General features: G+C 39.6%; 2 protein-coding genes across 3 annotated transcripts; one reads left to right on the forward strand and one right to left on the reverse strand.

Annotated features, from left to right (window-relative positions):
* The first annotated feature begins 1,554 nt into the window (after nucleotides 1-1,554).
* Nucleotides 1,555-3,994, forward strand: myl6 (myosin, light chain 6, alkali, smooth muscle and non-muscle). Its single transcript, XM_087800293.1, has 6 exons — nucleotides 1,555-1,619; nucleotides 1,758-1,785; nucleotides 2,207-2,350; nucleotides 2,415-2,588; nucleotides 3,697-3,774; nucleotides 3,846-3,994. Exons 1-6 carry the CDS (start codon nucleotides 1,617-1,619, stop codon nucleotides 3,872-3,874), a joined length of 456 nt encoding a protein of 151 aa, XP_087656419.1. The 5' UTR covers nucleotides 1,555-1,616; the 3' UTR covers nucleotides 3,875-3,994.
* A 399-nt stretch (nucleotides 3,995-4,393) lies between these two features.
* Nucleotides 4,394-18,894, reverse strand: smarcc2 (SWI/SNF related BAF chromatin remodeling complex subunit C2). 2 transcript variants are annotated; one of them, XM_087800311.1, is made up of 26 exons: nucleotides 18,767-18,894; nucleotides 16,619-16,738; nucleotides 16,462-16,547; nucleotides 16,118-16,199; nucleotides 15,049-15,141; nucleotides 14,725-14,794; nucleotides 13,851-13,920; nucleotides 13,723-13,798; nucleotides 13,414-13,658; nucleotides 13,227-13,351; nucleotides 12,641-12,694; nucleotides 11,203-11,240; nucleotides 11,009-11,139; nucleotides 10,842-10,913; nucleotides 10,646-10,759; nucleotides 8,854-9,007; nucleotides 8,667-8,783; nucleotides 8,543-8,605; nucleotides 8,225-8,483; nucleotides 7,410-7,571; nucleotides 7,290-7,345; nucleotides 7,114-7,231; nucleotides 6,786-6,949; nucleotides 6,589-6,723; nucleotides 6,120-6,468; nucleotides 4,394-5,403 (listed from the first exon to the last, which is right to left on the reverse strand). In XM_087800311.1, the coding sequence occupies exons 1-26, from the start codon at nucleotides 18,875-18,877 to the stop codon at nucleotides 5,357-5,359; spliced, it is 3,111 nt and encodes a 1,036-aa protein (XP_087656437.1). In that variant the 5' UTR covers nucleotides 18,878-18,894; the 3' UTR covers nucleotides 4,394-5,356. The 2 variants fall into 2 exon arrangements, with proteins under 2 accessions (XP_087656437.1, XP_087656436.1); XM_087800310.1 differs by having other exon boundaries at nucleotides 7,290-7,348.
* Nucleotides 18,895-24,513: the final 5,619 nt, after the last annotated feature.

Raw genomic sequence — 24,513 nt, forward strand, 5'->3', positions numbered from 1 at the left:
GAAGATCGTCTTTTTGTCAACATAAATGTTATATTTGTGGTAAAAAAAATTATCATGTAAACATTCTGTTGACGTTTCTTTAACCCTTAAAAAAATATTTTAAAAAGACGTTCGCGTATGCATCGTGTGACGTCATCACGTAGGAAGTGGGCGCAATCAGCGGGTCGGAAGCTGGGGTCCTGTGATTGGCTGGCGCGCAGCCGCTTGGGGTGACGTCACGGTGTATTTCAAGACCGCGGTCAAGCCAGTACCCTGTCGGAGTCTGTTAAATATGTCGTGCGCGCTTACATTGCTTATTACGGCGGTGCCTTATCCAGCAGTCTAATATGTAACTAAACTCACGAAGATCTTTAAAAGAAATAGAAACATGTTATATTACATTTTCGCGAATACATCCAGATATTTACATAAATGAAAATGAATTAACTTTCAAGATATTTTGTCAAATATTTTAAGTTAAGTTAAGTTTAAGTTAAGTTTTAAAACTTTGAAAACGTTCCTATAAATCTCAACGTGTGCTGTTTTTAAACGTGTGTAGATAAAATACCCTAGTTTGGAATGTAACTGAAATGTATCTAGACTGAAGTAGACCACCTGATGATTAGACTCAAGAGATTTCAGAAATTCTATTGTGTACTTTCAAAATAAAGGCCCTTTAAGTATACTCATTCATATGAATTGATGCTGTTTTTAAATGTGTGTAGATAAAATACCCTAGTTTGGCATATCTGAAAATTATGTAGACTGAAGTAGACCACCTGAAGAATAGACTCAGTATGTTTCATGAGATTCTATTGTGTACTTTAAGAATAAAGGGAGTTTCAAAAATACTCATATTCATATGAATTGATGCTGTTTTTAAATGTGTGTATAGAAAATACCCCTAGTTTGGCATGGCTGACACTTATGTAGACTTTTATTACTTTTATTTTGAAAGTACACAATAGAGTCCAGTGAAATGTCTTGAGTCTATTCTTCAGGTAGTCTACTTCAGTCTAGATACATTTCAGCCATGCCAAACTAGGGGTATTTTCTATACACACATTTAAAAACAGCATAAATTCATATGAATATGAGTATTTTTGAAACTCATTTTATTCTTAAAGTACACAATATAATCTCATGAAACATGCTGAGTCTATTCTTCAGGTGGTCTACTTCAGTCTACATAAGTAGATACATTTCAGCCATGCCAAACTAGGGGTATGTTATCTAAACACATTTGAAAAAAAGAATAAATTCATATGAATATGGGTATATTGAAAGGGACTTTTTTTTTCTGAAAGTACACAATAGAATTTCATTAAACTTCCTGTTTCACTCTATATAAATTTCCAGTCATGCCAAACTAGGGATATTTTAAATATAAGCCTTTTAAAAAAAGAAATATGTTTCCTAAATTAATAAAAACATTTTTAAATTAGGGTTTAATTCATGTAAAAGTCTGTGTTTCTTCATGAAACATTAATAATAAATCACATTAGTATTATGCTCGAAAAAACCTGCCGGAGGCGGCATTACCATAATAAGCAATGTAAGCGCGCACTACAGATTTCTTCGATTCCGACTGGGTGTTTACCGCGGTATCTCAAGACAGTATCCATCCTCCTGCAGACATGGTGAGTTGAAATCATATTTCTCTGTGGAAATACAGCGATTCAAACATCATCATGTTAACGGTCGCTAGTTAAGCTCTCAATGGAGGGCAGGATGAAGACTGGATGCTACTGAGCTTTAATGTTCATGTCTCTCCTCAGTCTGACTTCACCGAGGACCAGATCCTGGGTGAGTGATGACTCCAAACATCAATGTGCCTCTAGAATATACAATACGTGTATTTTAAGTTGATAAACGAGGCCATGTTCAACGTAAACAAAAACATGTTTAATATTGTTCAATAAATCATCGCTATAATGATACATTCATTTTATTTTATAAAGATAATGAAAACATGTATAGTATAAACAAAGATGCTAAGTTAAGTTAAAGTTATGATCTAAAAAATGTTTGATAATGACTAATGAAATTTAATTTTTTAATTTAAAAACTATTTCATATTATCACTTAATCAGATGCATTTGTTTACAAAATAGATTAAAAAAACAACACATTTACATTAAACATTGATGATGACAGAAGTAATGTAAAGTTAAGTTATTCTGATTATCATCATCATCATCGAAGGAATTCACTTTTGTGTTTGAAGAATTCAAGGAAGCCTTCCTGCTGTTCGACCGGATGGGCGAGGGGAGGATCAGTTACAGCCAGTGCAGCGACGTCATGAGGGCACTGGGTCAGAACCCCATCAACGCAGAGGTGCTCAAGATTTTAGGGAACCCCAAATTGGAAGGCAAGTCGTGAGAAAAAAAAAATCCTTCAGAGTCTTGTGGATGTCTCATGACGTCATCATCCAGACATGAACAACAAGACGCTGGACTTCGAGCAGTTCCTCCCGATGCTGCAGGCCATCGCCAAGAACCACGAGCAGGGCTCGTACGAGGACATCATCGAGGGTCTGAGGGTCTTCGACAAGGAGGGGAACGGCACGGTGATGGGAGCCGAGCTGAGACATGTCCTCGCCACTCTGGGTGAGTCAGTGATGCTGTTAAAGGGCCTTTATTCTGTAAGTACACAATAGAATTTAAATGCTATTAGCATTTAACATTTTCTATTTAGTACTTTTCATTACTTCTAAAGTATGGAGCTCTTTAAAGTAACAACATGTAACATTGTGACATTATTTTTATCATATGTTTTCTAATAATAGTTGAAGTGGATCACAACTCGGTAGGACCCCAGGGCCCTCATGTGCAAAGAAGTGCGCAACACACACACAAATTCTTATTACATTTTTAAATTAAAATCGTTTTGTTTACAAAATGTTATATTATGAAAACAAGCTCATAATTCCTTTAAATATTTTTCTGAATAGTGTGAAACAGCGGATTAAAATCAAAATTAAGTAAAATAAGGAACAATGTTGTCTTAATAAATACAGATCATCAGTTTGGTGAATGAGAACATATTTATATGTTTGTGAATAATTGAATATCCACTCGTGTAACTACAAACACTTGTGTGTTTGTGTGTTCATTTTTGATCAATATTGATCGTTAATGTAAGTGTGACGTGAACATCTCAACGTGACTTGTAAGGCCGACCTGCATCTGAGCAGTAAATAAGGAGGTACGCCACCTACAAACGTGTCGGGAAGTCCGACCTTTTTAAATACCTGTTTCCTTGTTAAACATATGAACTTTGACGTGGAAAAGTAAGTCCTGACGTTTTTCGTGCGTGCGTCCTATTAGTACATGTGGCCCCAGGTAGTATTTTATGTTTTAAATATTATATATTATATTATATATGAATAAAGTTTATCTATCCATCTATTTTAACGAAGTTCTTCACCATGTAAATTTGTCTGGACGACCTGCCGGGAGAGTCTGTTGCATGTGACCACCAAACTGTTTTAACTCATCAGAAGATAAAACCTTTTTGTGGACAAAAGTGTGACAGTATTTTTCTTGATTTGTTTTGCACAATGGAGATGTTATGACAATCTAGTTACACTGTTTTGAAACAACATTATTAATGTACATATGCCTTTGAAAAGTCATGAGAAGAAACATCTCAAGATGACGACTACACTATATCAGGTTCTCAGACAAATCCAGGTCTCGCTGTGTTGTCTCGCAGGTGAAAAGATGACCGAGGAGGAAGTGGAGAATCTCTTAGCTGGACATGAAGACGCCAACGGCTGCATCAACTATGAAGGTGAAAATAAAAACTCTTGATGCGTGAAAGCATGATCTGAAACATGGATCAACCATTTCTTCTCTCCACAGAACTGGTGCGGATGGTGATGAGCGGGTGAAGAACCTTAATTCATCAGTTACACTTGTTTATTTTATCTCAATTTTTCATTTAAAATATTGTTTTGTTTTTATTATTTATAAAGTGCCTTCTCTGTCTGATTCTGACTCAGACTGGAGGTACTAATTCTTTCATCCCTCAGTCTTCCTCTCTTCATTATTCCCTTAAATTATTTAAATAAATTATAAAAAGAAAAGTGTGAAGGGAGTGGTTGTTTGTATTCTTGGTGACATTCCACTAATTTGACAAACACATAACTTTTAACAATATGTAATTTTGCCTCAAGATACATTTATACGCAGTCTGTTGGAACAGATATACCATTGCAGTTGCACGCTTCTGACACTAGGGGGGTAAAAAACCGTTGACATAGTTCTGATTTGATCTTAGCTAGGAAAATCATTGTTTTTTTTTAATTTTCACTATGACCATGAGGCCACACTTTGCCTGGTTGAGGGTCAACGTCAACAAGCATGAAGAGAACACAGACTGAGAGTTCGTAAGCAACAACAAAAACAACTACTTTCATGACATGTTTATTTTGTCAACTTTTTTTTTTTTTTTTAAATGAAAACCTGAACTCTTGTTCTTTTTCCCATACAAACGGACGGATTATTACGTCCATGACACGGCGCTGCTGCTGTGCAGCGGACTGGAGGGACGTACAGAAACCAAACAGACACGTATTATTCCATATCACAACAAACCATCACCATGTGGTTAACACTGACAGAAGTATGGAACACTCACGGCTGCTGAGGTCAGCAACACTGGCAGGAAGAAGAATCGCTTCATTTGTTTTTTTATTCTTCTTGAAATAAAACTGTATGGTAGATCATGCACACACACACACACACACGCTCGCACACACACGCATACACACAAAGCTAGTCTGTGGAGGGTAAATATCGACTACAAAGGTAAGAATATACAGTTACAATGTGGAAGTATGAAAGAAATATGATGGAAAAGAGTAAAAAAATATCAAAAGTTGATAGGAAAGATGAGGATATGTAGGATGCAACTCTTCTTCAAAGGTGCGAGAAACTGGAGATCATACATGTGACAAAGGATCATTTTGGTTAACATAGATTAGGATAATTTCCAACTTCCTCACAGCTGGAAATGACGCGGATTCAAGATGCTATTGGTCCATATGTCCTGACCCTGTTCGACTCAATCAGTGTGTAAGCGCTCTTAAGACAGAATAAGTGCTAAGGTTCAATTTCAACGACGCTTCAAGTTGTCCGAACATTTAAAAGTGCATTTCTTTCTCTCGTCAATTAAGTACCTTCAGAACGAGCGCACGAGTGTCCTCCTTCGTTAATCTTTACTGGCGTTTCTTTCTTTCTTCTTTTTTTTTTTTTTATTTCAAAAGAGCTCCAATCATAGATCCTTGTCTCCCTCACTTGTCCACGTGGGGAAAAGAAGATGTGAATAAATGAGCCTTGATGATGACAGGTGGACTTCAAGTCTCTCAGATTCACTGAGGAGGAGGAACTGCAGCTGACGAGTCCCCGGAGCTCGGTTCTGTGAGGGCGAGACAGATGCCAGGTGAGGTGGAACCATCACGTCTTCTAAAGCAACTCCCTGCTTCTCCCTGCCATCAAGTCAAAGTGCAGTGAAGTCGTCTGTGTTCATCGATTTATTCTCCTTTCAACAGCTTTCTTCTGCATTATAATTAGCTTTTGTTTTAAAAGTTAAAAAAACACTAAATCATTTAAATCATTTATTTGCCAGTGAGATGTTTTCTGTGATGATTACAGCAATTTGATGATTTCACTCTGTTTTAACATCAACATAAGGATTTTGCCTGTGTTTCATTTCATTAAATATTAATTCAAATACTTTCAAATACATTTTTATGGATTGTTTTATGAATTTGTAGTTTCTAACATTTACATTTTTTTGTGAAAAACTATATAATTTCCTACTTTCAACACTGTTTTTTTTATTTTCTTTATATTGTATTTAGGCTTCTTGCTTGATCTTGTGTTTTTTTCAGGTTGATGGCAGAGTGTTATGAGTTTTATCTTGCCCTTTAAAGTATATACTTTATTGAATATTGTTTTGATTGTTTAAGCGCTTTGTGACCCTGGTCTGGAAAAGCGCTATACAAATAAAAATTACTTACTTACTTATTTATAAAAAATTGGATTTTTTTCTATGCAGTTGAATTTTGGTAAATTGTTTTATTTTTGCTAGTCGTTAATGTCTAATCGCACATCTATAGACATGTCACTCACCGTGGGGAACCGAAGTAGAGCTGGAGAGGGCGGCGGGGGTCTGGCCTGGGGGGGACGAGTGCACCCCTGCTGGTGGTTGTGGGTCAGCCGCCGAGGCGGTGGAGGAAGGAGTTGCGGGACTCGGGGCGGGCTGTGGCGCTGGTGTGGACTGAACTTGCTGACCCACCGTGGGACCCTGGGGTGTCGGGCCGGAAGACGTCGGGTTGGAGTGAGCGCCCCCTGCCTGGCTGTGCTGCTGGTGCTGGATCTGCTGGAAGTGTTGCTGGCGAGCTCGCATCTCTGCGTATTTCAGCTGCTCCATGTGGAACGACTGACGGTCGGCCAGCAGCTGCTGTCGCTGGTACTCCAGCTGGTGAGAAAATGACCTTGATTTGAAGCGACATCTTAAAAATACCTTCATACATTCACATCTCATCACTCAACATTCCAGCTTTCGAGCCAGTTCCATGTGAATATGAAGGATACTCACAGCCTCCCTCTCTCTGTCCATGATGGTTTCCAGTTCTTCAAAGTGTCGCAGTTTGATCTCCAGTTTCTTCATCTGCGTTTCCACCAGCAGAGCCACCAGAGACTTGATCTTTCTCTCCTCCACAGCTGCCAGATGCTGGAGCAGAGGGACCAGGATGAGTCTCAGAGGAGCCGAGCGCAGCAGCGGGTCGACAGTACCTTGGCTTTGACGGCGGCGGCGGCCAGTGCTGAGGCGGCGGCGGTGGCCAGATTGCCTTCTCCCACCTCCCGCTCCACCTTTGCCTTCCGCTCTCCGTCGCTGTCGCCTTCCCTCTGTCCTTCTGCGGATTCTTCTTTTCCCTCCTTTTCCTTCTCTCCCTCACCTGCAGGATAAACTTTGATGAACACACACCTATTACAGGTGGATGTTTAAATCATCTAAGTAAATAAAGTCAATCCTGAGTGTTGGGAGACATCCTCTCCTTACACTCCATTCACTTCACTGCTTTCTCACTGACAAGACCTTCAATTTGTTCGTCTCCCATACCCGTCTCTGACTCTTTTTCAGCCTCCTTCTCTCCCTCCGACTCTCTGCCTGGCTCTTCTTCTTTCTTCCCGTTCTCCGTCTGCTTCTCCTCCTCTTCCACAGCTGCTTCTTTGCTCTCCTGTGCAACACAACACTTGAGGTCCAACACGTCAGAGGACTCGCAGATGGACGCTCACCTTCGGCTCCTTCTCTTCCTTGGCCTGGCCGTCGGTCTTGTTGTCCTCGCTGCTTTCTTCTGCCGAAAGACATGAGTGTTAGACTTTGACATTTTTTAAGATGGCTTGTCACTCCCCCACCTGGTCTCTCTCCGTCCTCCAGACCCGTCCCGGCGATCCCACTGCCCTCCAGTCCGTAGAGCGGATCCTGCCGGCCGCTGACCCTCGCCGCCTCCTCCACCCGCCGCACGTGAGCCTCCACCAGGGCCGCCGGAACCTCCTCCTTCATCCTGGAGAACTCCTCTGAGGAGGACAGACAGACACATGCTGTGTCTCAAATAGCATACTAGCGTACTCAAAGTTAGTATTTCTAGTGCGTTAGTGCGTCTCAATTCTTAGTATGCGAAATTTAGTGCGCCATGCACACTAAATTGTCGTACTAACACGCCCACAAAACTGAGCATGGTTCGATGGACACTAAACACACTAAACAGCCGCCATCTTAGTGACGTTTTAAACGGAAGTTACATCATATATAAATGCATATATATGCATATACTTACAGGTGCATTTTCCGCAGCAGTAGAAGGATAAACACGTCTTCGCTGCTGATACCAGCTTAAATATCTCGCGAATATTTCGATTCTCATATTTTTTCTTTATTTCTTTTTCCAAAGTTGCAATACGTGCCGCTAGCAGGTGGCGATAGCGTTCAAACAGCTGATTGAAACATCGTTAAATAGAAGTAGAAGAAGAAGCTGTCATGTGATTTCCGGTTAGTGTGTAGCAGCAGTGTTTGATTTGAGACATACTATCTGTGGAGAATTTGCGTACTAGTTAGTATGTACACTATCCTGATGCATACTAACTTCTAGCATACTAAGAGTAGTATGCGATTTGAGACACAGCAACAGTTTGAGATTGTCGCTACAATGAGGGCTTCTCTCTCGGCTCACCCAGGGCGGACTTCGCCGCGGCCGAGGCCACGCGCGGGTCCACGACGGAGGCGAGGAACGCCACGGTGCTCATGACCGGGTTCCCCGCCTGGCTGAAGGGTACGGGCTGGTAGGCCAACGGCCCCAGAGGGGAGGAGGTATCTTCTAGGTAGGGGTCTTCGATCGGCAGCCGTAGGAAGTGAAGGATGCACTCGTCCTGCGTGCGACTGCCGACGTGTTCCGACACTTTGTTCCAGTCGTCCTTGTACATCTCCAGCCCCTGAGATCAGAGCAGCCGTGTCATCACTCCACAGCTAGAGAGCGATGGAGAGTCGTTACCTCCAGCAGCAGCAGCGTCTCCTGCTCCGTCCAGTCTCTCATGGAACTGGCTCCACTCTTGCTCTGTGAACACAAACCATCGGGTTGATTCTGGTCGGGAGTCAGTTTGATCCAGGAGTCCAACCTTCGTCGAGCCGCTCTTCTTGCTGTACATGTCGGTCCGCAGGCCGAAATTCTGCATATCTGCTGGTTTCTCTTTGACTTTGTCGGGGAAAGACATCATGGGCTGAGTGCCTGGAGTCTGCAGGAGGACACGAAACAAAGGGTTTGAAACAGTCACTTCACGAGTTCGCGACTGCAAAGTCCAAGACCTGCGAGGCTTTGGGCTGGAGGGGCACCAGGCTGGAGGGGGTGTCTGCCAGGACGTGGAAGTGGGAGGTGGGCGGAGGGCCCATCGGCGTCGGCCGGCTCTCAGAGTCCACCTGGTAGTTGATGAGACCCCACTGCTCCAGGAAGGCGTGGACTCTGTGAGAGAGATTTGAATGATCTGTTGAATGAATCGTCTGGACCATGCAGGGTCCAACGGCAACTTCTCAGAGATCTGAGGATGTTGAAGGAGAAGTTCAGAGAAGACTAGAGGTAGTGGAAACTGTCCACAGTCAGTGACAGAGATCAAAGGGCGGTGAAGAAGAGGTTCAGATACTCAGGTTCTCATAGGCAGTGACAAGATCAGAAATACGTAAATCAGTAGGACAGGTCATAACTAGGGAGGATGATCAAGCTGGGTTTAGAGGCCGATGTCATTTTTATTATTATATCTCTAAGGTGTCATGAATGAATGGAATTCAGAAGCTGAACCGTTCTTCAATGCTAGAACTGAAGAACAACTGTTAGTGCCTCACGACAACGAGGTTTAACTTCAAGCTTTGTAGAGACGTGTAGCTGTTCCAACATAAATATAGTTAGAATATTACGGATTTACTTGAAGGCGACGATGGAATCTGCAGCTTCTGCTAACACAAGCTAACTGGGAACCTTGGGATGGCCTGTGAAGTTAAGGATGGATTAAGTCTGAGACAACAGAGTTTTGAAAGAACCAAAATAGGCGGCATCACCCGGATAACATGTGCCTCCACAGCCTCAGACATCAACCAGTCGTCAGAAAGAAATGAGCGAGTATCAGCACTTCTATTGACTTTTTATCTTCTTGCATTTAAGAAGCAGAATCACAGCTCTACAGTCTGCATCCGCATCACGTCAGGTGTTCCTGGATACAGAGCTGTAGATATTTACTTTCTTGTCCATATGAATAAATAAAACATTTGCATCACTTCATCCCAACAAATATTTTTTTATCTAAGTAAGTAATTATAGGTTGAAGTGCCTTTCTAGACCAGGGTTTCAAAGCACTTTAACAATCAAAAATAATATACAGTTATTACAGTAATATATACTTTAAAAGGAAAAGACACATAAACAAACACAGGTGTCCCAGAAAATCAGGGAAAAGCCTGCATAAATAAAAATGTTTCTTGAAGGAGTCAGTAGATCATCAAACACAGAGGGAGAGGAAGATCGTTCAAAAGCTTAGCAGCAACAGTCTGGAAGGATTTCTCTCCTCTGGTCCTGAAGTGTGTTCAGGAACCATCAGTAGATTCTGATCCACAGACCTCAGAGCCCGAGCTGGGGTGTAAGGCTGGATCAGATCACTGATGTAAGGAGGAGTCTGACCATGAAAAGATCTGAAAGTAAGAACCAGAATTTAAAAATTTATCCTGAAAGAAACTGGCAGCCAGTGAAGAGTTTTAAGGATCAGGGAAATGTGAGTTCTTCTACTAGAGCGGGTCAGAGTTCTCGCTGCAGAGTTTTGTATGAACTGCAGGTGAGACAGATCCTTCTTGTTTAGACACGAATATAAACTACAATAGTCCAAACGAGAAGACACAAACGCATGGATTATAAGCTCTATACATAATTTTCTATACTATTAAAAGTCAAAACAGTCAAAAGTCAATATAATACTATCCTGTTCGACTTCAGAGTTGTTGATCATACAACCAAGGCTGCTCTGGTTGTTTGGATTGTGTCTCCAGCCACAAAAGAGTTCAGCAACACGGACGCAAATATTCCACGAGACCACCTAAAGTCCGACATGTTTCCTACCTCATGATGGCGCAAACGTCTCCTGCCAGATTCCTGCGGCAGGCGGTGGAGGTGAGATACTCTTGAGGGTTTAATCTGTAGGTGTCAATCATGAAGTTCCTGTACGCCAGGTAACTGTTGAGCAATGAAACATAGAGAAGAAAAATCTTAAACGTGAGTAAACCCCCATCTCGAGACAGTCGCGACTCTTACTCACATCTCGGGGGTTTTGGATTTGTTCTTGCCGTTGAAGAATTCCGGGAGGGCTCGGCGCTCGATCGCATGAACACTGAGGAGACGCATGTCTTTAAAATAACTCTCGTACACAGTGTTATTAAAAATAATATTTATAACCACAATAGCAACCCTTTTAACCTTATGTACCTGTTGTAGTCGAACCAGGCGGCGTAGCTTGGTATGATGATGTGGTGAGTTTGCTCGGTCACATTGTCCTCATGAAGATCCGAAGTCTTCACCGGTTCACCCTTCACACTCGGGGAGCCTTCTTCCTCCTCCTGTTAGAACATAGTCTCTGTACAATGAGGTTCCTTCACGTGTACATTCTTCTACTGCCTCACCTTTCCTGCCACCTCCATGGACTCGTCCTCTTGTTCGTCTGCGGGGAAATGTGAAATTGCTGTTTCCATGAACTGTTTTATTGGATTTTTGTTCGTTGGAAAGTGAACAACGAATCAATAGGTAAATCTTGAAGATTTTGAACGAGAATTACATTTTTGTTGATGTCAAACCTGTCAACCTTTGGACCATGAGGCGCATAATGACAGGGAAAGAGAACAGAAATACTTTGATCACTTCTAGAAGACACTACCTGAGAGCAGGTGGAGGAGTCTGGGGCCACATTGACCGTTTGACTGTATCAATGCGGTCTGCACAAGGTTAGAGGAAATTTCTCAAGTTCCTTCTTTTATTGGTCTTTTGTGAATATAATTAATATATATTTAAAAAAAACATGTAAATTACACTTGATGTTTTTTCTGTTTAGATTCAGTATAATTATGCAATCTCCTATTTTTTCCTTCTTGTGTGTTCAGGAACCATCAGCAGATTCTGATCCACAGACCTCAGAGCCCGAGCTGGAGTGTAAGGCTGGATCAGATCACTGATGTAAGGAGGTTCCTGACCATGAATAGCTCTGAAGGTAAGAACCAGAATTTTAAAATTGATCCTGATAGAAACTGGCAGCCAATGAAGGATCTGAGAAATGTGAGTTATTCTACTAGAGCGGGTCAGAAAACTGCAGGCGTGAATATAATGTGTGTGTAATATAATAAATAAAATAAATAAAAACAACATGTCAAATAAATTACTGTTGATGTTTTTTCTGTTTCGATTCAGTATAATTTTGCAATCTCCTCTTTTTTCCTTCTTCTTTTCAGCTAGACATCCCCCCACAATAGTCACTGTTGCTTTAACTGCCACACAATTCTGCTGCTTGTAAAAGAGACAAAATCCTGTGGTTTAAGATCCTATTATCTTTAGATAGAGCTCTTGCTGGGCTTAGTAATTACAAATTGCTGTATTTACTTCTACCATCTTCTTAATGTTGTTGTCCTCAAAACTATGAATTGTTCCTTTGAGAAGAACAAAGTCATTTAGAGAAGCTTATTTTAGCTATTACAGTCGGTATCTGCCTCAGGACCTGCAGCAATTGTTAGTAAAATAGACTCATTTTTTGATTTTATGTAACATATATTATATATGTTATACGTTTTAATAGTTCTATTATATATGTATCTGTTTTTGGTGCTTTTATGACACTCGCTACTCGATACTTTATTTTTCTCTTGAACATCCTGTTGTTTGAGTGACAGGATACATTTGAGGTTTTAACACAAATGAATTGTTACGTTTCTGTTTCTGTTCTGCTGTGACTCGACGTCTGTCGTCATGAGGTTGTCATGAGTTGCACAACTGAAGGAGAGGTGCTATGAAAATAAAGTCGAATTATTCATGCAGCAGCCTCTCATAGAAGCGTTTTAAAAAAAATCATCTCACCAATGTCAGTTCCTCCCTTGATCGGTGTTGAATCGGACTCCTTCTTCGTGTTATCTACGAACAGACACACACACAAACGTTGTACTTGGGCATATTTCTGATGCACTTCCTGATGTCATTCTAACATTCTTTGAAACACATGTCCGAAACCTAAAAAAAAAACGTTTTGTCCTTCATTTTCTTCAATGAATTAATTGTTAAATAGCAAGTTTCCCTTTTGATATCTTTTTTTTTTAGTTTTTGCTTATTTAAATGTATCCTTATCTGGGACTTTTTGAACAAAAAATTCCACTTTGATTTAAGTTAAGTTTAATTAAGCCATTATATTTCCCCCCCCCAAAAAACAACAGGTGGTTAAAAATGAGAAATGTATTTTGATCAAGCAGCACTCTCTATGGTTTTCTTCATTTTATTTTGCCTAAAAAGGTTTCAAAGTACTTCAGCCATGATGGAAATAAATACAAATGCGGTCTACGACCACTGCTGTAGTCAAGAGCACAAAATAGCCACGGAAGAGTTCTACTTCTTTAAGAGAAATTAAGTTAATAAATAAATAGTTTCGTGCTGAATTGAAAACTCTACACACTTGTTTTCACTTGGTTTCCTTCTTCAGACGCTGGGACAGGAGACGCTTCATCCAAGTCTTTACTGAGATCTTCTTGTTCCTCTTCCCTCTGACCACGTTTAGATTTAGTGTAAGGGGTCGTCGGCCTGTCGGGCGCAGGAAGTTAGCGGGCGTCGTTATTCGACGTGCAAGTGGAGGTGAAACTGACCCCTTTTTTGTGTTCTTCTTCTTGCTCTCTTGAGGCGGAGGAGTGGGGGACGGCGAAGGGGAGCGCTTCCTTTTCTTAGCATTGATGGGCTTCTTGTCCCTCCGCTCGTCCGGCGTGGTCACCTCGTCCGTCAGGGTCTTGGCCGATATCCTTTTCCTCTTTGGGCAGCCCTCTCCCAACTCGTAGTCTTCCTCGTTCATCCACTCGTTGTACTGGTCCAGGTCCAGGATCCACTTGGCGTGCACCTGAAAAAAGATCACGTGCGGTCAACCTGTGAAGATGAGCCGTTTGAATGTCTTGATGAGTCACCTTTCTGGGCTTCTCTGGACTCGGAGGATCCTCTATAGCTGCCTCCACCTCACTGGCCGCGATCCACGTATCGTAGCTACAAGGAAAAGTGAGTTCAGAGAAGTTTCATTCTCGTTAAACTGCCGTACCTGTCAGGGAAGTATCCCCAGTGGAGCAGCACTTGTTTATCTCTCTTCATGACTGGACGCACCCACTCCTCTGAAAAGGTTGGAACAGGAGCAAGACCGTTACTGACCAGAGCAGCTTCACACATTTTCACCTAATTTATTTCACCCCAACATGCTCGGTCAAAAGTTAAAACTACCCAGAATTAGGTTACTAGTATATTTTTTTGTTAAACAACAACAACTTTGGTTAAAAAATATTTTTTATTAATTCCTAAACAATGTAAACTGTTTTTTAATCACAAATAAACAATGTCAATATTTTTAAATAATTCCTAAACAATGTTAACATGTTTTGAACATATTCATTTGTTTGGATATGATTAAAAGAACTGTGGAAATTTCCTTTTAAAATAAAAATAAAAACTATATATAAATAGTATCTAAACCATTTAAACAGTCCTGCATCCTCAAAGTAAGAAAATACAATGGTTGTTTCTGCATTTCCTTTATTTTCTGATTTAAATTGGTTTAAATCCTTATGAAAATAGTACTATAAAGGAAAACAGCTTGTTGTGGTAAATATTCAGTCTTTGCTGTACAGTATACATGAAGAATCTTTTAACTACTACAGATAGTAGATAGTAGATAGTAGTACATCTGTTTTTCAATCAATTGTTTTTTCTCATTTTAAACATTAAAAAAAAAGTGGAAACGGGCAAATTATGGAAAATATGAAAAGGTTCTAAAAAAAAGTCAAGGGTTTTCAAGTTATTACTTTTATCGCATCTAAGCTGATCAGGAAAAGGCATTTTTGAGACCAAAGCTAAATCAACTAAATCACACTTAGATCAACCTTTACAAGTAATTAACTTATAATAACACTCTGCTTTAGCACCTTCCTCCAGGCTGCCAGGAATAGGAAGCACCACGTGAGAGCTGGACGTCTTGTCCTCCGTCACTGAACCCTGCAACAAGACGAGTTTTCCCAGTGAGACACGGTGTTTGAGGACACGTGCAGATGAAGAGACAGAGGCTGGACCAGGATGAAGACAGCCAATGAGGTGCCACAGGTGTGACTAGGAAGTTTGACTTGATCCCTTAATCGAACTGTTATTGGTTCATTTTTTAAGCCATCAATAACCATTCATAGACTCTTTCTATAATACAAATAAAACCGCAAAATATCACCTCACAGTAGACGGTAGCTCGGTTGCCTCACCTGGTGTCTTTTGATGATGTCTTTCAGCTTCCCTAGAAGCTTTGGTTCGATGTCAGAGCTCAGGTAGATGACCGGCCTGCTCAGGCAGTTGTTCTGGAAGACAATAGAAACAAAGTAACATCGTGCGCTACAAGTGAACTCTGCCAGGTTTCAATACTTCTCTTCTGACGCACTTACTTTAGTCAACAGGCAAAACTGACCACTTTTAACATTTAACCCTTGTGTCATCTCTGGGTCAAGGTGACACAGTGGCATGAAAACATCTGTTTACCTTTGACCCAATAACACAAGGGGTTAAGAAAGCACTGCCCCTTTCTCTACACACATGCTGTGTCTCAAATCGCATACTTCTCTTAGTATACTAGAAGTTAGTATGCATCAGGATAGTGTACATACTAAGTAGTACGCAACACAGAGAGTATGTCTCAAATCAAACACTGCTGCTACACACTAACAGGAAATGACGCGACAGCTTCTTCTTCTACTACTATTTAGCGATGGTTGTAAACAGTTGTTTGAACGCTATCGCCACCTGCTGGCAGCACGTTTTGCAAGTTTGGAAAAATAAAAAAATAAAAAATATGAGAATCTAAATATTCGTGAGATATTTAAGCTGGTATCAGCAGCGAAGACGTGTTTATCCTCCTACTGCTGCTGAAAATGCACCTGTAAGTATATGAATATATATGCATATATATGACGTAACTTCAGTTTAAAATGTCACTAAGATGGCGGCTGTTTAATGTGGCTAGTGTCCATCGATCCATACTCAGTTTTGTGGGCGTGTTAGTACGCCAATTTAGCGGCATGGCGCACTAAATTTCGCATACTAAGAATTGAGACGCACTTACGCACTAAAAATACTAACTTTGAGTTCGCTAGTATGCGATTTGAGACACAGCAACAGTGTCATGTCATTAAAGGCTTTTTATGGATCCAGATGGAACAAACATTTAGTTATATGTTCGTTGTCCTACTATAAAGATTTCCTGAAGATCTTTACTATAATGTGTTTTTGAGATACGTTGACAGATAAACAACAAGACAAACAAAACGGACGCAAACTCACCTGCACCAGAGATTTCTCGATGGTCATGAACATCTCCACGTTCCGATCCATCCTTGATGGATTCTGGAAATCAAACCTGCGCCTACCAGGAAATGAGACTGGAGTTACACAGGAAACTTATCAAGTGGCTGATATGCTTCTGAGGGCTGACCTCTGACCTCACTTTTTACACTGTGAACATGGAGTTTTGTTAACTGATTCTTTTTTATTTCTTTTAGAGGAGGCTTGTACTGAATCATTGACAAGGTTGCTGAATACTAAGAGATGCTGCAAGCAAATCTTTTGGATCTTTCACTGACTTTCTACTTCATACAAATGTATTTAGAAAACATTCTGTTTCTTACCATCCTTGGTCACTCTTGAACTTGTAGGCAGCAGCCAGAATATGGCACAGAGCGCCCCCTGCTTTGAAGTCCAGGAAACACTTCATCTAAAAACAGGACGAGGACAGACTGAAGCGAGGAGTTCTGATGGGTTTAGTCCGGGTCGGACGGAACATACCGGCAGTTTGGTGAGGGGGGGGTTGCTGACATGGCGACCGAAGACTTCCTCCTGGAACTGGAGCAGCTGGACTACGAGGCTGGACAGAGACTTGTTGGTGGGAGGCTCGGCCTGAATGTACTGAGAGAGAAGAGTCGAGGTCATTGACTGGACGATGAGAAGGAAATCTTGATGTTTATTTCAAAAGGATACACGCATGGATTCATATATTTATTCAAGCAACTTTTTTTAAATTAACAACAAAAACAGAACAACCACAAACTAGTAAATCAAATCAACAATAATAAGATAATTTACATGTTTTACTTTTATAGCACTTGTGACTATAGTAATATTCCACTTGGATTACAATTTTAAATAAACCATAATAAGTTATCATTTAACACCATCGATTTAATTATATTTATATTTTTTAAAAAGAGTATATTTTGTGATTATCAACTCGTTACTTTGACTCAATCTTTGACTACAAAAATAATGACTTTTTTACTTAATGGATTTCAACTTATTTACAAAAATATAGCAAACGTGAGAAAATATTCAAAGGTTTATATTAAATAAGAGACTTATATATTGCAATATGTTGATTAAACTAGTGTTTTTTAAAATAACTGATTGCAGTTATTGAAGACACAAAGAAAGGACAAAAGTATCAGAAAAAACAGACGCTTTTTAATCATGTATTTTGATCACAATTAGTGACACAACATCCCCGCCTTTGTAGCCAGATCGCAGTGGTCAGTACCTACTAAATGTAAGTAAGTAAGTAAGTAAGTAATTTTTATTTATATAGCGCTTTTCCAGACCAGGGTCACAAAGCGCTTAAACAATCAAAACAATATTCAATAAAGTATATACTTTAAAGGTCAAGATAATACTGATAACACAACAGGAGTTCCAGAAAATCAAGGAAAAGCCTGAACAAATAAAAACGTGAAGCCTGAAACCAGAGTAAATTGTCCTAAACATCACAGTTTAATCTGAAATGTGTGTTTAAGAATTAAGAGGGAAAAGTCGAAATGTATGTAAATATTTACAACCGTCCTCACCGGACACAAACTATGATTCTCGTTCTATAACAAGCGTATATAATTGAGGAACTTCATTTGAATAAATCATCTTTGAACTAGGGGGTTGTCTTAATAAAGCAGAAGATAATCGTACTAAGTGCACTCACTTAGTTCGTGTTCATCAAGATAAAACTGATAACACAACAGGAGTACTGTTGAGTGAATCTTCACATGTTACACATGGGGCTTTATAGCTGCAGACGATCACTCTTGTCCACCGATCGTTCAAATGTGGTCCTATTGACCTACAAATATGGAGTCTACTGACTCCTTTAAGAAACATCTTAAGATGTTTTTATTTGTTCAGGCTTTTCCTTGATTTTCTGGAACTCCATCAGTTTTATCTTGCCCTTTAAAGTATATACTTTATTGAATATTGTTTTGATTGTTTAAACGCTTTGTGACCCTGGTCTGGAAAAGCTCTATACAAATAAAAATGACTTACTTACTTACTTACAAATTACAAACCAGCAGCTTCAATCACCTTCTCTATGAAGTTGAAAACAAACCTACAGATGATTCCAACTGTTAGCAAGAGCTTTTTTTGGAACAACCTGTATAGGCTTGTATTGGGGTTTTTTTCTGACCATTTACACTATTCTAGATCTTCTGCTTTAAGCAAGATCACTTTTTAAATCGAGATAAAAAGATGACATGAAGCGACTAATGTTCCACATTAAGGGGGTTCCAAGTCTAATAACGATGGTGCTTGAGAAGCACTCCAGAGTGAGTCTGCTGCTGGAGCAGCCATGTCTGCAGGCGGCCAACATCTGGATCTGAGCACCGTTAGCGGACTAGCCTGAGCAGCTAGCTCTCTCAGTGGCCGGCTCCTGTTAAAACCAACGCCAGCCCAGACCTTGGTAAAATACAAATAAAATGCACGATCTAGATTCGTAACGAGGCTCGGGGCTCGTGCGGAGGATGCCGCGCATCTGGCTCAGCATCCTTTTGTATCCCCGGCGCGAGCGAGTCAAACAGCTGGACTCGCCCCCCCTCCGCCTCCCCCCTCCCTCTCTTTGTCTTTCCCGCGCCGATCAACCCGCGACACAGTGCGACGACAGAAACATGCGCTCAGTACCTTCTTGTAATTCTTCCCCAGCCAGACGCGCACATTATCGAACTGAGAAACGGTATCAGACGCTTCGAAATATTTTACATTCGGCCCGCCGTCTTTCTTCCGCACCGCCATCTTTGCCTGCAGAGCACCGCACGAGGTCTGCTGCCGTCCAGTGGCCAGAGTGAGGTACTGCGGGGGAAAGTGCTGCTTTACCGATACATCACAGAAGAGGGCGCTGTTGTGTTGGATAAACGACTATCACGAACCCGAACTATGTGAGAACACTTAGTACGATTATCTTCTGCTTTATTAAGACAACCTCCAGTTCAAAGATGACTTATTCAAAATGCATTTACTCAATTATATTCGCCTGTTAAGAAACATCTTAAGACGTTTTTATTTGTTCAGGCTTTTCCTTGATTTTCTGGAACTCCTGTTGTGCTATCAGTTTTATCTTGATCTTTAAAGTATATACTTTATTGAATATTGTTTTAATTGTTTAAGCGCTTTGTGACCCTGGTCTGGAAAAGCGCTATATAAATAAAAATGACTTACTATACAAATAAATGACTTACTGTTATAGAACGAGAATCATAGTTTGTGTCCGGTGAGTGTGCTTGTAAATATTTACATACATTTCGACTTTTCCCTCTTAATTCTTTAACACACATTTCAGATTAAACTGTGATGTTTAGGACAATTTACTCTGGTTCCAGGCTTCACGTTTTTATTTTTTCAGGCTTTTCCTTGATTTTCTGGAACTACTGTTGTGTTCTCAGTTTTATCTTGACCTTTAAAGTATATACTTTATTGAATATTGTTTTGATTGTTTAAGCGCTTTGTGACCCTGGTCTGGAAAAGCGCTTTATAAATAAAATTGACTTACTTACTTACTTACTATGAATAATCGAAAATTAGAATCAGAATCAGAATACTCTTATTGACAGTGTTGTAAAAGCAACGCAGGGATGTGTTGTTAATGGCATTACAGTATATAGAAATTAAATAAGAGAGATTAATAATATATATACAAAATAAATAAAAATAAAATAAGAGCATTACCACAATATTAAAATATATACTATTATTATACGTGTTTTATTTGTCTAAATGCAACAGGAGGTGATTGAATGATGAAATAATGTAGCAGAACAATGTAAATTAACTTGTTTTATATAAAAAGTGAGGATAAAAACATCCATCAAAACTGTTGGATTAAACCAGGACTGTTTTGATCAGGAAAAGAAAAAATACCCTCTTTTTTCCCTCCGTCTTTGACTCACTTGGTCAGAATGAGCATCAAAGAGCTTCTTTCACTGAACTATGTCACACAAACAGATCAGTCTGTGCTGTTGGTGAATCATCTCGCAGTGAGAAGAGAGATAAGAAAGCATCTGTCACACAAACAACAGCTTTCTTGGGTATTTCGACGTGATGATCGTGGGTCTTAAACAGTTCTGGGACTTTCTGTACTACCATCAAAAAATGTTGAGATGTTTAAGGTATAAAAAATAACTGTACAAATGCTTCAGATTTAGTTTAGGTTAGGTTAGGTAGAACTTTATTGATTGAAATTGTTTTTTTTTCCAATTAGCCACAGCAATACAGCAATTATTCATAAAAATAAAAATAAAATAATGAGAAGAACAAATTTAATAATAAATAAATTTTAATGTATTGTAAGTAAGAAAGTAAGTAAGTAAAGTTTATTTGTAGAGCGCCTTTCAAGACCAGGGTCACAAAGCACTTTAATAATCCAAAACAATACACAGTTAAAATGTATACTTTAAAAGGCCAAAAAATATAAGACAAATACAGGAGTCTCAGAAAATAAGGAAAAACCTGCGCAAATAAAAATGTCTTAAGATGTTTCTTGAAGGAGTCAGTAGATCATCAAACACAGAGGGAGAAGAATATCGTTCCAAAGCTTAGGAGCAACAGCCTGGAAGGATTTCTCTCCTCTGGTCCTGAACCGTGTTCAGGAACCATCAGTAGATTCTGATCCAAAGACCTCAGAGCCCGAGCTGGGGTGTAAGGCTGGATCAGATCACTGATGTAAGGAGGAGTCTGACCATGAATAGATCTGAAAGTAAGAACCAGAATTTTAAAATTGATCCTAAAAGAAACCTGCACGCCCAGACCTCCACGCTCAGACCCATTTTACAATATAATTTATTCTTCAAAAAAGAGTTAGTTAATTATGATAGGTATATAATTTATCTCATTTTTAACAAACGATATTGTATTCGAGACTAGTCCCAAGTGTAACCTGTAGTTTCCAACCAACTGAATATTAATGGTTTATTTTGTCTAAATAATATTGAAAATATAAAATAATGATTATACAATTCACTAGACCTACAGTAAAAATATGTGACTGACTATTGTTTAGAACTGGACAACTCAAGCAAAAAGAGAAATACACAAATATATATAGATATAAACTATTAAACGTAAAGTTTAAGGTTTAAAAAGTTTTAAATGTAATATGGATGCAATTAAGTTATCACAAATAGTCACATAAAAATAATGAATAGTGTTTACAGTAATGGCTGTAGGCCATGTAAGGCCAAGAATGCTGGAGGGGTTTTAGACACCGAGCTCTGTATATCCTTCTTTTCTGCATCACATTCATCACCTGTGCAGTTTAAATCCACACCTTTTTATTTCTCTCCCGGAGCCCCTGGGCTCCACCTCCAGAGCTGCTGCTGATGCTGCCAGGATCTCAATCGGTCTACCCCCCCCCCCCCCATCCTTCCTCCCAGGCCAACAATGAGTCAGGTTCTGCTCGAGGTTTCTGCTTCTAAAAGGACGTTTTTCATCGCCACAGCTCCCTGCACAGTGTTTCGCTTATTGCTCTTTGTTGAATTGCAGGGATCGGTTTTTCCTTTCTCCACTATAGTCTTACTTCAACTGTAAAGTGTCTTGAGATAACTTTGTTATGATAAGACACTTTAAATAAAATTGAATTGAATTGAATTGAATTAATGGCAAGAACCTCCATCCAATCTCTCAAGCAACTACTTTGCAACACTTACCACTCCTACATTGTGGGTGTTACTACGTGTCCATCCAGGGGCTGCAAAAAACAAAACTTATACATACTGTTACTTATACATTGTGCGTATTCAAACCATGTCTATTAAATACTGAGCAAATAAGAAATCCGCCTCTCCAAAATTCAATTTTCTACAAAGACAACTTCATACATTTTATATAAACTTTACTTTATTCATAGGTGAATGTCTAATCTTCAATTTCCATAATTCCTCTTATCTAATATTTACTCGCAAAAGGATTGCATATCAGTTTGTGAAAACAATTTTTTTTTAAAAGGCTCCAATATTTGTTCTCCCTCATCGTCGTCGATCAGAACGCCTTCCTCAGATGACAGGGATTGAAAGCATTTTACTGCCTCTTCCAGGTACTCTCTGAAGAATGTCTGGCAGCTCAACTCTTGCTAAAAAACTAAGTTTGTTCTCCTCAACCCGTTGGCCAGCCCGCCTACGGTCTCGGAGAATTTTCTGCTCGTCCTTCGGAACCACACGAGAACATGGTTTGTTTTAAACAGTCAAGATTTAACTATGTTTGTTTAAAACAACACCGACAGAGCTCTCTTAAGAAGACGAGAAAATTAAACATTACCACTCCAAGTTGTTTAGTATTGTTGTTTAGACCAACTAGTGATCTCTTAAGATACACTTCTTAAACAGGGTAATATCTACAGCTGCACATGGATTAAAAAACGTTAGTTTTAGCTAACCATCCATACCAAAAACTCGGTATGCTTAAAAAAAACAACACCCAGGTATTGGCGTGTAATAGACAGCCAGGATAAGAGGCACATAAAAGCAAACTAACTATAGTGTATGTCCCTCATTCCTGATTCTCAGTAAAGCAAAACCAAACAACTAATACATTCTTCCCAAGAAGGATATAAATATGTAGAAGAAGAGTTCAACTGTCTTTGTGTCGTCTGCGGGAGTGAAAAAACAAGTAATTACAGTGACTCTTGTCATCTCTGACCTTTCAACTGAAGCTCATTTAGACAGAGTTCTGAATTAACCCTCATTATTTTTAGAATAGCTGGGAGTGTGTGTGTCTATGGCGAGTGTGTCCGTGCCGGAGGAGCGAGAAAGAGTGAAGCCTATTGATTATTTTAATCCTTCTATTTGTGAGTCTGTGATCCTCCCGGCTCAGGCTTCCACTGGAGGATTGCTAATGGGGCTGAACGCTTCCCTCCTCAACACTCACTCTCTGTCCAATTAACTCACCTCCAGAACCTGCACTGGGACTCACTGCTGACATGCAACACCACCTTCTCTTACCTCTCAGAGCCCCCCCCCGATCAGCCCCGGATTGGGCAGATACCTGTTTCGTGCGGAGTTGTTACCTCTCACCTTTAATTAAAGATCAGCCACATCGTGGGCTTCGTTGCGGACTTAATTTTCACCTTTTGGAACGAGGAGGATCTCCTCCTTCGTTAAATGTTCGTTGTTCATTTACGTCTTGAGCGCTGTATTTCACTTTGGTTTGTACTTTTTGTTGTGTTTCCGTTGATACTCCAAACCAGACTAGAGCCTTTAATAAAACAATCGAAATAATTGGATGGAAGTGCCTGAAATCAGGTTTGATGAATCAGACTTTGGCAGATGAAGTTGCTGCTGACTGTATAGGAGTAAATTCAAAGATGCATTTTTACGACTTTACAGGGGATCAATTCAAAGAGATTATAGTGCTGGTTCACTTTATAACAAAACTATTTTTTCTTGATCAATATAATTCTATTGAAATATTTTATAGTCACATTTACCTTGACTGCAACTAGAAACCACAGTGTATTCTTGGTCATTTTTCAATCCCTATGTTTCTCTGGATTAATTTCAGCATAAAGGTTGCAGTCTTCACGGAGAAACGTATCAAGAACATGACGCTAAAGTCAACAGATTTATATTCATGAGGATATTGCTCTCATAGATGTTTTTCAACATCATTGCCCAGCTCTTTAGGAATCAAAGATTTTTTATTTACATTCCATTACAGTCAGCAAAATCTGTTATCAAGGCCCACAGTGAATACAATAATCATAATAATACTCATTTATTGATACAACATTTTTAATTATTCAGACTTCAGATTCTAGGCCCACTTCATATAATTCTAGCCCTAGTGTGAGAATATAAAACAGCATCAATTCAACTTGTTTGCAAGTTTCTGCTTGTATGTTATGGTAAGTTGTTAAGTGTCTGACGCGCGGATGTAAAGCAGTTTGGTGGTCACATGACACACACAGAACATGTTAAAATGTTACGTATGGCTGCTTTAAATTACACAATGGTACAACCTTATATTTGTTATATAATCAACAGCAATCCTGATTGATTCAACTTCGATTAAATACCAGACTTTTATCCCTTTAAGAAGCACCTCTTTCTCCTCACAAGACACTTTTTCTAATGTATTTTTTCAGTGTTTTCAGTTGAATTTTTTTTAAAGTCTTTGAAATATTTCCCAGGTTTCATTTAAAATACGTACCTTTTTTTGGAGGATTCATCTTAATCTCTTATTAAGATTAGGAGTTAAAATGGCCTCTCATATTTAGAGGTGAAGGAGCTTTCTGTTGTTCCCCATGGCAGAGCGTCGTGAGCTTGAATAAAATAAATGGAACATCAACATTATAAGCACAGGTTTGGGAAAGATATTTTTTTCTTAGATTGATGGTGCGACTCAACCTGATTATCATTTGTATTTATTGTTTACATGGCCTC

This window comes from Callionymus lyra, chromosome 10, assembly GCF_982586985.1.
Source record: "Callionymus lyra chromosome 10, fCalLyr1.hap1.1, whole genome shotgun sequence".
Classification (NCBI taxonomy): Eukaryota; Metazoa; Chordata; class Actinopteri; order Syngnathiformes; family Callionymidae; genus Callionymus; species Callionymus lyra.